General features: G+C 43.1%; 1 protein-coding gene and 1 pseudogene across 1 annotated transcript in view; both read right to left on the bottom strand.

Moving 5' to 3' along the window:
- Nucleotides 1–5,790, bottom strand: part of LOC115402028 (serine/threonine-protein phosphatase 2A 56 kDa regulatory subunit alpha isoform-like) — a 37,866-nt gene extending 32,076 nt beyond the window's left edge. Inside the window, exon 1 of the mRNA XM_030110444.1 lies at nt 4,874–5,790. Coding sequence (XP_029966304.1) covers nt 4,874–5,021 — 148 coding nt within the window. The 5' untranslated portion in view covers nt 5,022–5,790. The remainder of the gene's footprint in view (nt 1–4,873) is intronic.
- Nucleotides 5,791–7,096: 1,306 nt separating this feature from the next.
- Nucleotides 7,097–11,841, bottom strand: LOC115402326 (denticleless protein homolog; annotated as a pseudogene).
- Nucleotides 11,842–12,438: the final 597 nt, after the last annotated feature.

Genomic DNA, 12,438 nt, shown 5'->3' with positions numbered 1-12,438 from the left:
GTCATGCACACAGCGGCTGAAGTGCAGATAGAAAAATCTTTCAACCTTCTCTTTGACTTCACTCGTGTCAAAAGGAAACTAGCTCTTCAATTTTCCAATTACTTATCGCCAGATACCACTCTGACACTTCTGACATACAAATTATTTACATGTGATAAAGTGGCAGATTTTCCTGAGTTCTCGGCCGGCGGCAGCCAGGCAGACAAAGCGCCTTTCAGTGGAAGAAAAGGCGGATAATTTGACCGTCACCCTCACCCTTGTCACGGCAGCAGCTGACAGGCTGTTCCAAGTCATTTTCACACATTACTGCAGTACAATGATGTAGTATGGGAAGGTCAATGCAAGTGTTTCAAACTCCTGCTGAAGTATGTCTTATGGCCATTAGATAGAGATAAAGATACTGCATAGATCCCTTAGGGGAAAGAAAAAAAAAAAAAGAAAAAAATCACAGAAGGACACTGAGCACAAATATAAATAACTATAAACACTCAATAAATATTAACAATATATAGAGGCAGTACACTGGGAAGAGTTTCTACATGATCAAACTCGCAACATAAATCTTTTTTCGACAGTCCTTCAGTAATTTGTAGTAGTCGTCATTGTTGGCATCCACAAAGTGGCACCGTCTGCATTCAGCATTCAAGAACTTGCATCACGCAGAAAAACTTCCAATACTTGACCAGACAAGTCTCTCACATGACCCGCACGATTCCCTCAAACGCCACAACAGTTGTTGTGTTGCTGAAGCTTGTCTGACTAACAAGGAGAGAAATCAGAACATTAAGTCCAGTCGTGGCATTCAGTAAAGCTGTTCTCTCCTTTATCATCATAGGTCACGGTGAGATTAAAGATTTCACACACGACTGACATTCATACCAGAAAGTCCGCGTGACAGAAGAAATATTCAATTCGGAGTTAAGATACTGAAGGAACTGAGGGTCATTTCACGGTGATTTATTTCTGACACACTGCAGACCATTTCCATGTCAACGTATAATATCGTTTCATGTAATATCAGTAATATGCAGCACCACAGAGCAATTAGGTGTGAAACCGTGTTAAAAGTACACAGTGGAAGAGCACACACGGTTGTTAGCCAGCTCAGCAGGAGCTGATTTGACTGCAGGCTAAAAGGGAGACAGCTGACAGATATCCAGTCAGGGGCCTGCTGAGATTTGTCACATTGGTGCACCATTTTTTTTTTTTTTAATGGATGAAAATAAAACGGACACAGGCTGTTTTCTTGTATCGCATCCTGAAAAGCAACATGCAGTCCATATGAGTCCTGCTCTTCATTCAATTACAACATGATGGTTCATGGTTCAAACTGAAGTTAAATTAAAAAAGCTAAGAGATCCAATAAATTGTTATGTCTCAATTTTTTTCTGCATGTCATTCTCTCTCCATCTTGCATGACCGGATGATGTAAATCCACCTACATTGTCACTTTCGTATCATAAATGAGGATCAATTCTTCCTCTTCAGAGATTATGCAGTTTACTGTCAGGAACTGCTGGTGAATTTGTAAAAGGAGTGGTTCCCCATCTCCAAGCAACTCCACTGTGAATGACCAGCATTCATTTGTATTTGATAGAACAAGCATAATGTTTTCAATCTGATCCATCTGTGGACGAATGAGTGGTGTGTGCTGTATGTATGCATACATGTGATACAAATGGAGAAACATGGAGATATACGGAATGCATATATTTAGAGACAGAGAGGAAAAAGACAGCTATTTAGATGTCTAAGCTTGGACAGAGAGGAATCAGAACTATGAGTAAACAGTGTGTGGGTGTATCTATATGCATCGACGGAATATTTACACGATTACAATTATGTGTACTGTCATATGTGAATTTTCTATGTCGTTGCTATGCAGTGTGCTTTAACTATGGTTCTCTATGTATGAGCATGTAGTTCATTAGAAGATAGTTTGTTATTAGTATATAATGTAAATGATATTGCAATATAAACATCATGTGTGTTTATCAAACATTGCGCAGCCCTACCAGATATAATCTTATCTATGAAAATATCAGTCATTTAACGGCAAAAATTAATGGTTTGTCTCTGCAGGAAAAAAAAACAGGGAGCATTGTTCAGGTGTAAAAACAATTTCTAGGAAAGACAACAAGCACTTTAATCTCATCATGCACCTTACTGCGTTTCCAAAGGAATGAAAACGGTTGTGCAGATCTACAGACACCTACCTTTGAGATTATAAGCTACAGGACTGTAACTACCCCAGTTTGTCTAATGTTCACATGGAAAACTATCTCAGGCCTGCAACCCCAGGTCTGTACTGAAAACACAGTTATGCATCAACAAACAACAGAATGTGGGATAATATGGGTGGCCACTATGAAATTGTGCATGGTGTCACATTTCACTCACCGCCTTTGAAGTGTCTTACATTTTCCCCACAGTACTGAAACTTGGGTTCCTCATTGAAAAAAAAAAAAAAAAATAGTTAGAAACCAAACTTTGAGGTGGTTCTCATTGTCTGATCACTTCTGTCTCATAAAGCGCTCTGCTGCAGAGTGATGTGAGCAAGTGGTCGTAGCAGGATTGGATCAGGGTGACTTGGATACTTTGAGGTGATGAATGGAAATGGGTTCACCTCTTTCACGCCTGTCCGTTTAAGCACTGCGGCAATTCAGCCTCCGGCAAAACACTTGAGTTATCATAGTGCGTGTTTGCACAGGAAATGGCTTCGAAACATCACGTCGTATGAACTGTCAGGAGAAGTCTGCAGACTCGTTCGTCAACTTTCTCTAAACTCGTCCTCACTATCAACAGTGTCCACCAGCATTGACACACAAAACAAAACACTGCTCGTTTGGAGCAGCTGCAGCCAACTGTGACCACCTTGCTGAAAGTCTTATTCAGGCACATCATGGTACATGCACCATGCACCCTTGGAAATATCTTCTTGCAAACATGCAGTTGACAACCTTCTTTAAGAGTACTCTGTACGTGCACTGAGCAGAGGCAGCTGTGTTGATTGGCTGCAGGGATTCTGAAATAATTAACTTGATTCTATCACTTAATGTTGTGAATCTGCCTTTGCCTTCAAAGTAACATCAGTTCTTTTCAGTAACCAGTTCATGAATGGAGGGTTTTAAAAGGCATCTTCTGTGAAATATAGTCCAGTTAAGCTCCTTTTGTCTCTTCATTTAAACCCAGAGAGGCTTCATTATGTTCCAATCAGGGCTCTGTGGGGGACAATCCATCATTTCCAGAGCCCCTTATTCCTCTTTAAAGTGAGCGTGGCTCTTAATAAATCTGGCTATATATTTAGGGTTGTTCTTCTCTGCTGCAGATATATTTGGACCCAATCAGGCAGGTTCCTGTTGGCATTACATGCTGGATAAATAGCATCACATTACACATGCCTACAGCTTTGGCACGTGACTGTTTTATCAACATCGGTTTAGGCAAAAAGAAGCACGCACCCAGTGAGCTCCTGAATCCCACTTTAGACATCAGAGATGATTTACTTCTATTGTCTGAATTTAGTCTTCATCTTGTTTTGACGGCTCCCTTCAGTGTTTAGGCCAGGTCAAACTATCTGTCTCCTCTCCACCATCTCCTACCTCCTCTGTTACACTAAACATCTCCATTCTCCTTCACTGCTTCCCTGACATCTCCCTCTTCAAAAAAAATCACATCAAAAAATTGCATTTAATTAATACTTAATGAGCAAGAAGCCCCAGCAATACTTGTTCCAATTGTATACCTGGATATCAAAAACTAAATATGAAGAACAGGGATCGGAAGTGACGGCGGTACATCTACCAGAAGTAAACAAATGCCAATTCCTCAGGTTTTTGCTTTCTTTCGAATAACTTTGATGCTACAGCTTTAAAAAGTCAACATTTTTATGCTGCCGCCCATCCATTCTTTTCATTATGTCCATCTCTTCTAAAGCTCCCACTGAATAAATCATTTCCGTTTGAGTCCAACAAATGCTTCTTGGAAGGAACATGCACAGAACGACCAGAATTAAGCTAAAGCGGAATAGAGGTATACACGATGGAGGAATTATTTATTCTGCTTTACAATGACACTAAACCGGCCACTTTATAGGGAATTAAGTTTAATTCGAAATCAACATATCACTCATAATTAAGTGTTTACGAGGCCATTTCAAAGTGGAATGAACTTTTATTCGAATTAAAATTCATATGAATGTGGCCACTGACATGTTTGAATCACCTAAATAAAGTATAAAGCCATTGAAATGTCAACACATTGCATGTGAATTAAAAATTTCTTGCACTTCTTGAATAATTATGGTATTTGTCACACATGGGTAGAGCCTCAGACCTTTCTGTGCAGAATTGCACACTCTGTACCGCAAGCTTTATCCCACAGTTCAAAAACATGCAAGGTTGAGGTTAACTGGTCACTCTTATCTGTCTCTCTGTGTTTGCCCTATGATGGACCCTGCTTTCAAACACGGTCAGCTGGGATCAGCTGCATCCCAATTCCCAAGCTTGATTAAGGCAATAAATTCATAGATTTTTTTCAGTTGTTTAGGAGGCAATCAGATGCATTCTTGCATTATGTTACACTTACCTACCACTCTACTGCAGATGTACAACTATCTAAAAAGCATAATCGATGCTATACGTCAAATCGCCTTGCAGGCAACTGAAGATGTTCAGAGATCCCTCACTCTCTGGACTACCGATTTCCACCCTGCAGATTTACAAAAGTACTGATCTGCAATCCGTATAAACGTTTGCATGAACAGCTTCCACTGTGATCGTGTCGGGCTGAGTTGGAGGGATGCACACAGCACTCTCAGGTGATGACAGACAGACTATTTTAAGCGGCAGACCTCTTCATCCTCTTACCGTACCTTTGAGCTGCGGCAGCGGGGAGAGCTCCACCGGAGCGCTCTGCGTGCGGTACTGAGAGGAGCCCTGGGATTTCCTCTGTTTCTGCGCCTTCCTCATGGACTTCCTCGTAAACCCGTCCACTTTCTCGGATGCGGAGATGGCCGACATTTTGGTGCACAAACTGATGAGGACTCCAGACAAGCTACTGTATCCCCTGTGGGTCAAACTGCAAGGTTTCCTGGTCTGTTTTCCCACCGTTCACATGAGCATCAAAACGTGGAGCTGAAGTGCTGAATCTCCTTTTAGAGTCTTTTCGCTATTCCCAATGATCCGACATGGTTGTGTTAATATGGGTTAGACTATATGCAGAGGAAACATTATTAATGTATCTTCTTTAATGAGATACGGGATCACCTTTAAAAAACAAACTAGCGCTCACGACAACGCCCCGACATGCGAGAAAACACAAGTTTCTAAAGATCTACGGGGTTTTGCAGCTTCCTTGTGATTGCAGAAGGTCTACCTGTTGCACAATGTACAAAAGACATTGTCATTAAAAAGTTAGGCGAATGTGAACGCAGGCTGACAGCTAACGCATGTAGCTAGCCTGCTACAGTTAGCTGACTTTAACGCGTGCTGCTACGACAATATGCACCAGTGTCGCTGGGGAAAAGTTGCAAAAGACACCAGCCCCATTAAATTCGCGCTGTATTCTGACAAAAGACGAACTCCACTTCTTCAAATGTCGGTGTTCATCCGAGTTAGACTTCCGTTGAGTGAATCAGGGGAGAAAAAAAAAACTCCCCGCGATCGATGAAGTTGAGCTTCGGTTGTCGACTCATTTAGCTGAAAAAAGTTAACCGTGTTGGAGCGAGCCGCGTCCCGGGTGCATTGTCAGCCGAATCCCGCGCCACTCCGTCGTCTTCACGGCCTCCAGAGAGACGCGTCCTCACGAAGACAACAAACTGGCGGACGTCGTGCGGAGCAGGCGGCCGCTCCGTCAGTCTGAGCGGCTCGCTTGCCTGCGGAGCGCTGACAGGTGTACGTCAGTGACTGACGGGCCCGGCAGCCAATCAGCGGCCAAGATTCAGAAGAGTGGAAAACTTTTTCAGCCAATCACGACGCAGGAAATGCGAGGGCCAAACCTGTGACGTGCGAAAACAAACGGTGACGTCACGCAATTGATTGACAGGAGAACGATGTCTCAAAGTTAAAGTTATTATTCTATAAATTTAAAAAAATAATAAACTAAATACAATCAGTAAAAAACAGGCCTGAATTAGGCTAAGACGTCTGAAAAGTCTGGGTTATTAAAGGTGCAATCGGTAATATTACATCACATAGCGTGCTTTTTTTTATGTAATTGTAATAATTTTAATGTAACACAATAAAGTTAAGTGTGAACTAAACCACCATGCAAATTTTGAAAATTCCCCTCAAGGGATGAGTTTAAAAAAAATGCATATTGCAACAGCTTTAGATGCTTTTCTGGACATTTTTTGCTTTACAAGATGTCATTAAGATATTGTAAAAGAAAAGAAAAAACAAGCCAAGAGGATGAACATTCATTCTTATGAAACATCTTAATCTTAGAAATTGTATTTCAGGTTTTCATGTATTAAAAGGTGAAACTCTGAATGTTTGAATCAGTCCAGTCACCCGGCATCCCATCAGCTTGAGCTGAATGAAGTAGTGAAGATGAATGTAAACAAAACAAAGCTTTCAATAAAATCCTGAAAACTTTCTAAATTTATTAAACTTTTTGCAGCAATTAAATACAAATAACCAAAAGCAATAATAACAGGGTTTTTGTACAAAATTAACAACTTCATTTGCTTAGAAACATAGATGGACATCAGCCCTCTTTCAATGGATGATGAAACCTGTGAAAAAAAACCTAAAAATACAAAATTACAGCTCTTGTTTTGAAACGTGGCAGGCGTCATGGCCGACTGATTCCAATTTAATGTTATAAAACAAGCAAATACAGGATTTAAAATGTACAGTCCTGTTGAGTCTTTTGTTTATCTACAGAGAGGACATTCACCGCTTCAACCGGCTGAACAATTTCATTAAAAGAGTGTCTTGTATTAAATACTAGAGAATCTCTTAAAATGGTGAAGTTGGGGCAAAGGAGAAGATTAAACAAACTTTTAATACTCAACGTCCGATTCTGCACAGGAAGAAAAAAAAAAAAGTCAATAAAAATCTCTGCCTCTGAAAGTCAAAACTGAAGCCTTCAGTTTGACAGTTTCATGAGTCTTCTTGCACCTCGGGTTCATCTAATCCAAGTATCGATCTGGATTTTGGTCTTTGAGCTTCCAATAAAGAAATCCAACTATAGAAACAAAGTGTCTTGAAGGGTGTATTATATGGTTTTACTCTTGAGGTTTTTTGGTGAAGTACACAGAGATCTTCTTCATGCTTTGAGGTGAGAGGACATTCTGAGGGAAAAAAAGGGAAAATAATAGTCAATTGTAGCTTTTATCTAAACAACACAAAAAAGGAGAGACATCAATCAGAGTTGGAAACAGTTACAGATACTATTGCAATACGAACACAGCATGTTTGTTCTCATATGGTGTAGAACTATCCAGATCCTTGTCTTTACAAATGGTAAAAGAAACGTGTATCCTGATGTTACTCACGGCTGCAGCTGGGCTCTTGACCTCGTGTTTCCTGGAGCTTCTGGGAGTTCTGGGGCTTCTTTGACCTTTCTTCATCTTCTGACCCATCACCGACAGCCAGTTGATGGTCCTGGGAGAGCGGTTCTCCTTGTCAGTCCGTGTCGTCGAGGCCGGCTTGACGCCGTCCTCCGAGTCCGTTCGCTCCGAGCTGTCCCCGGGGGGCCGCAGACCCCGGAGGGGGCCCGGTTCCTCTTGGTTGAGGGTACAGTTCGGCGACGCAGCCGCACCGGTCCGCTCTGTCGCATGGAGGCGACGCGCCCCCGGTCTCCAGCCGGCGTTTGGCCCGGCGCTCGGTGGGAGAGGCGCTGCCGGCGGGGTCCTGGGGGCACGCGCTGAGGACCCGGCGCGGCGGGGGGCTGTCCTGAGATGGGGACCCCAGGCCGACCGGGGACAGCCACTGCTCGATGGAGGTCGGCGATCTCTGGCGAACTGCGGCGACTTGGCGTTCTGGGACGGGGCCGGCGAGGCGGTGCTGGTGGACAGAGGTAAGGCGGCGCCGCTGGGGGCGCAGGAGGCGGGCTGAGGGGAGCACAGACCCCACACACTCTCCTTCCTCTGGTTCTTGGCGGGGGTGCACTCAGCTCGGACCGGAGGCCCTGAACAGCAAAACAATCCAGTAAGTCAGAGCCTCACACTTACAGAATAAAAACACATTTTTATCTTTTATTTCAATTTCTTGCCTCACGCTAAATGAACGAACCACAGAGGTTTATATCGGTCACCTCATGACAGACCCCCTAAAAAAAACAAAACAAATGCAGGATAGAAAGACACTTACTGGAGACAGACACAGGACGAGCCCAGCCAACAAGGTTAGCCTCTCCCACTGATGATGGAGCTCCATCCGCTTCCCGGTGGAGCCTCCAGATCCGCACAGTGTGGTCATCAGAACAGGAAGCAATCTGTCAGCAGACGGCGGAGAGGACGGACTGAACACACATCATCGGAAACATCCTCAGCAAAAAAAAAAAAAAAAAAAAAAAAAAAAAAACGCCCAATTTTTTCCTTTAGAGGAGAGTTCATTTCATGTTTGAAGCACAGAAACGGAGCGTGTGAAGCGTTGTAACGTCACAAAAAGCTCTGACAATGTTTCCAGACCAAACTCCACGGACCTGATCCTAATTTCATTCAGATGGCGTCCAATCTAATCAGAAAGAAGTGTTCACATGATGCAATTTTAATCAGATCTGTGGTTAATCAGATTACTCATGCTCCATGTAACTGCGGCTAATGACTGCGACACGGTTGTGGGAGACTGGCTCAAATAAATCCACTCTACAGTCAACAGTTTATACAGACTGATAGGACTGATCACTGCTGTGCAGTTTTACTATTTCAATAGGAGAAACAGGAAAAGAAAGAAGCAACATTATGAGAAATAAAAACAGTACAAACTGGAATGAAATCAGGAAATATGTTTTTTGGGGCTAGCGCGAAGATCTGAGTGTAAATCCTGAAGTTTACGGTGCTTTTGGAATTTTTAATGTTTTTTTCCCTTTTTCCCCCCTACCAGTTCGATTATTCTGAGTTTTACTCACATTTCAGATAAAAAGTACAATTACAAAGTGAGATGTAATGAGGCTATGAGGACTACAACCCTCCATGGCAACCAGTCAAGGACTACCATACCCATCAGCAGGGCAAAGGGTCAAAGGTCAAGAAATGCTGCCCCAGTGAGCGTGCAGTCTGATTTCAGAAGGAAGGGTTTTGCCAGTTGTGGTTTACCTTAGTGAAATCGGAGGGGCACCAGACGACGGACGTCACCTCTTCGCTGTGGCCTTGAAGGATCACAGGAGGATGTGAGGGTCGGAGATCTACAATGAACCAAAAAAGTTAGAAACCATTCATTCTCTGACCGTCGAAGAGCTGAGCCGAGCAAGGAAGCTTCTGCTCGAGCGAGATCTATTGACGGCGGCGTGATTTGACCTTCCAGATGTATGTGTTTGTTGCTGGAGCCGCTGGCCAGGAACTGGTCATCGGGGCTGAGAGAGGACTTGACGTAGAAGGAGGAGTTTGGTGGCCGCTGAAAACCGACACTGTGGACAAAACAGGGGGATATCAATGAGAGAACCGGGGTCAGTCTAATGTCTAAGTCTACATGGATTTAATCATGATTTCTTGTGTTTAAGTGTCTTCACACCATTCAAGACTCAATAAAAGTAAGTTAAAGTGCAGGACTTCAGCTCCATCTAGTGAGAACGGAGAGGTAGTTTACCTGGAGTAGTTCTGATCCCACAAACATTGAACATGTAGATGTTGTCGTCTGTGCAGTTGCACATGACGTTGGACCTGGAGGAGTCCAGGGCGAGTCCGGAGTAACCTGAAACGCACAGGAGCAGCTCATTCAGCGGTTCGTGGTCGTTTGCTTATCGAAGGCACACGATGGAGTCCGAGGAGAGTGAGACTGACCCAGCCTGGTGCGCATGCAGGAGCCGGGGTACGGGTACATCTGCAAAGGCACGGGGTCTTGACAGTGAGCAGTGTAGTTTTCCTCAGATCCCACATCTTGATTACTCTAAATTAAAAAAAAAAAAAAAAGTGGGGGGAAAAAACAGATATAAATGACCATTTAAAGTTTCTGGCTTTTGCAGTTGTTTCATTCTGATGATCTGAGAGTGTTTGTACCCGTCAACTGCCCCGGCGGAGAGAGTGTGTGTTCATCCCGAAACAGCACGACGGTGACGCTCTGCTGTCCTGCAACAAGATCCCAAACAGGAAAACCCACATGACGCCAAATATTACAGCATGAATATGGTTTTCTACTGGATTTCTCCTCCGTATGATGTGAGATCAACCCCCACTTGCCAGCAGTGCATCATAAAACTTTGTGTTTTGTATTTTTAGGTGAAGGACGGCAGAAAAAGACAATAACTTCAATATATTGGAGGGGTTGGAGAGAGATAACAGTAAATGTCAACTTCAGTAGAAAGACACACAACAAAGTTAGCTATCTGGAATATAATCATACAAAATATACATGTATTGAGCTTCCTTATTCATAAACAAAAGCTTTTAATCCTTCGATGGTTGTTCAGTTTTACAAGCTGTAATGTATTGATATTATATCAATATATTTATCAACATTCATTCCCACAAACTCACCACGCTGGGGGCCATGCCGCGCATGCTGCCCCGCTTCTTTTTGTCTTGGATGGGGTTTGGTTCGATTTGTTGTGAGCGCCGCTGATCTGCTTCACCTGTCTGTAGTAACCATCTGAGAAATCAAACGTTCACACGTGAGCAGGTGAACTGTGGGGATGAAATCTGTTCACACACACGAAGCTTCACAAGCTTCATTTAAGCAAAACTCAAGTCTCTGCTTACCTTTTTTGCTGCACCTGGTGTCCCAGACCATAATGTTTCCATCTCTGGCCCCAGTGCTGAACACAGCTGATTCACAGGAGAATAAACAACATTAAGAATTTAACCGTCCACTTGGTGACCCTGCGTCCCACACCTGGACATATGAGGAGTACCTTTCTCACTTGGACTGAAAGCCACAGACTTGAGGCTGCAGAGGTGGCCCTTAAAGCTGCCCAGCAGTCCCCGGACCTCACATCCCAAAGCCGGGCCGTCTGATCACCTGCAGCGGTCACCTAACGGGAATCACACCACACAGGAACCAAAAGAAGGACTTAAAGTCGAGGTTATGGACACAAACTGGCACTTCATTAAAAAGGAAATGAAAAGATCCTTCATATTCAGCAAATATTGTGCCATATTCTTTACATTCAAACTATTTTCTCCGCATTCAGTTTCCAGAGGAACAGGATCTGTTTGATCGACACTTCCTGATGAGGGAAAGCAAAAGTGCACTCACCAGCTGAGACTCCCCCGGTACCCAGGCGATGTCAAACACTGCATTCTCATGAGCCAACCACTCTGCAACGTTCACACACAAGTTATAGACACTTTGCAATGATCCGACACACTCCTGCGAAATCCCAAATCGCTCCAGCTACCTTTAAGAAGTGGCTGTTCACGGTTCTCTGTGTTGTAAATCCTAACGATCCCCTCCTCATTAGCAGCTGCCAGCACGTCCTGCAGGCTCCCGACTGAAAACACACAAATTACAGTTAAACACAAATATTACAGCTTTGTCCTTCTCGCACATGATTTGAAAAAATAAAGTGCATTACCAGAGGAGAAAGCTAATCCAAACGGTGGCACAGAGTCACCCAGGTTCCGTAGGAGATGTGCTCATCGTGTCGGATGCACTTGTAGCCTTCCAGCAGAGAGCTCAGGGGGAATTTGGGGCATGGATCTGCAGGGCGCGCTGCAAGAACAACATTCAGTAGCATCATTTGCTCCATTGCTTTACAGTACTGAAGGCTGTTCAGTATTTAAGGTGAGATCCTGGGGAAATGTTAGTTACATAACATTTTTTCATCCAAAGCTGTTAAGATGAGCTTTAACAGATAGTATGCATACAAACTACAAGTTTAGGAGAGATTTTCATTTTTCTCGTCAAAACTCATCTGATTATTACACAAAGTCTTCAACCCACTTGACATTGCATATTTATTATTATGCATGGAGTCTGTCTGTTTGGAGCTGGAATGTTGTTGTCTGGTTTTGATTCCCTGGGTGCTCTGGTTTCCTCCCATGGTAACTGAGTTGTATTTTTCAGGAAATTGCATTTCAACTGATATTTTTTTCATAACTGTACAGTTACCGAGTACACTCAGATTTTACATTATCACTGAAACTGATCTGCATTTTTGGCAGCATATAGTTTATTTATTTAATAGAGAATGATACTATTTTATATCTGCACAGAAAAAAAACACTAAATTGCTCCTGCTGCAACTAATAATTCTATAAATACTTTTTTTGTCTGAGAAATCAGCTTTAAAATACACTGACAATGAAGACACTAGCCAATGACAATGAGGTGA

This window comes from Salarias fasciatus, chromosome 15 (genome assembly GCF_902148845.1).
Source record: "Salarias fasciatus chromosome 15, fSalaFa1.1, whole genome shotgun sequence".
Lineage (NCBI taxonomy): Eukaryota > Metazoa > Chordata > Actinopteri > Blenniiformes > Blenniidae > Salarias > Salarias fasciatus.
Note: the sequence above shows the minus strand (reverse complement) of the source record. Positions and strands in the feature narration are given on the sequence as shown.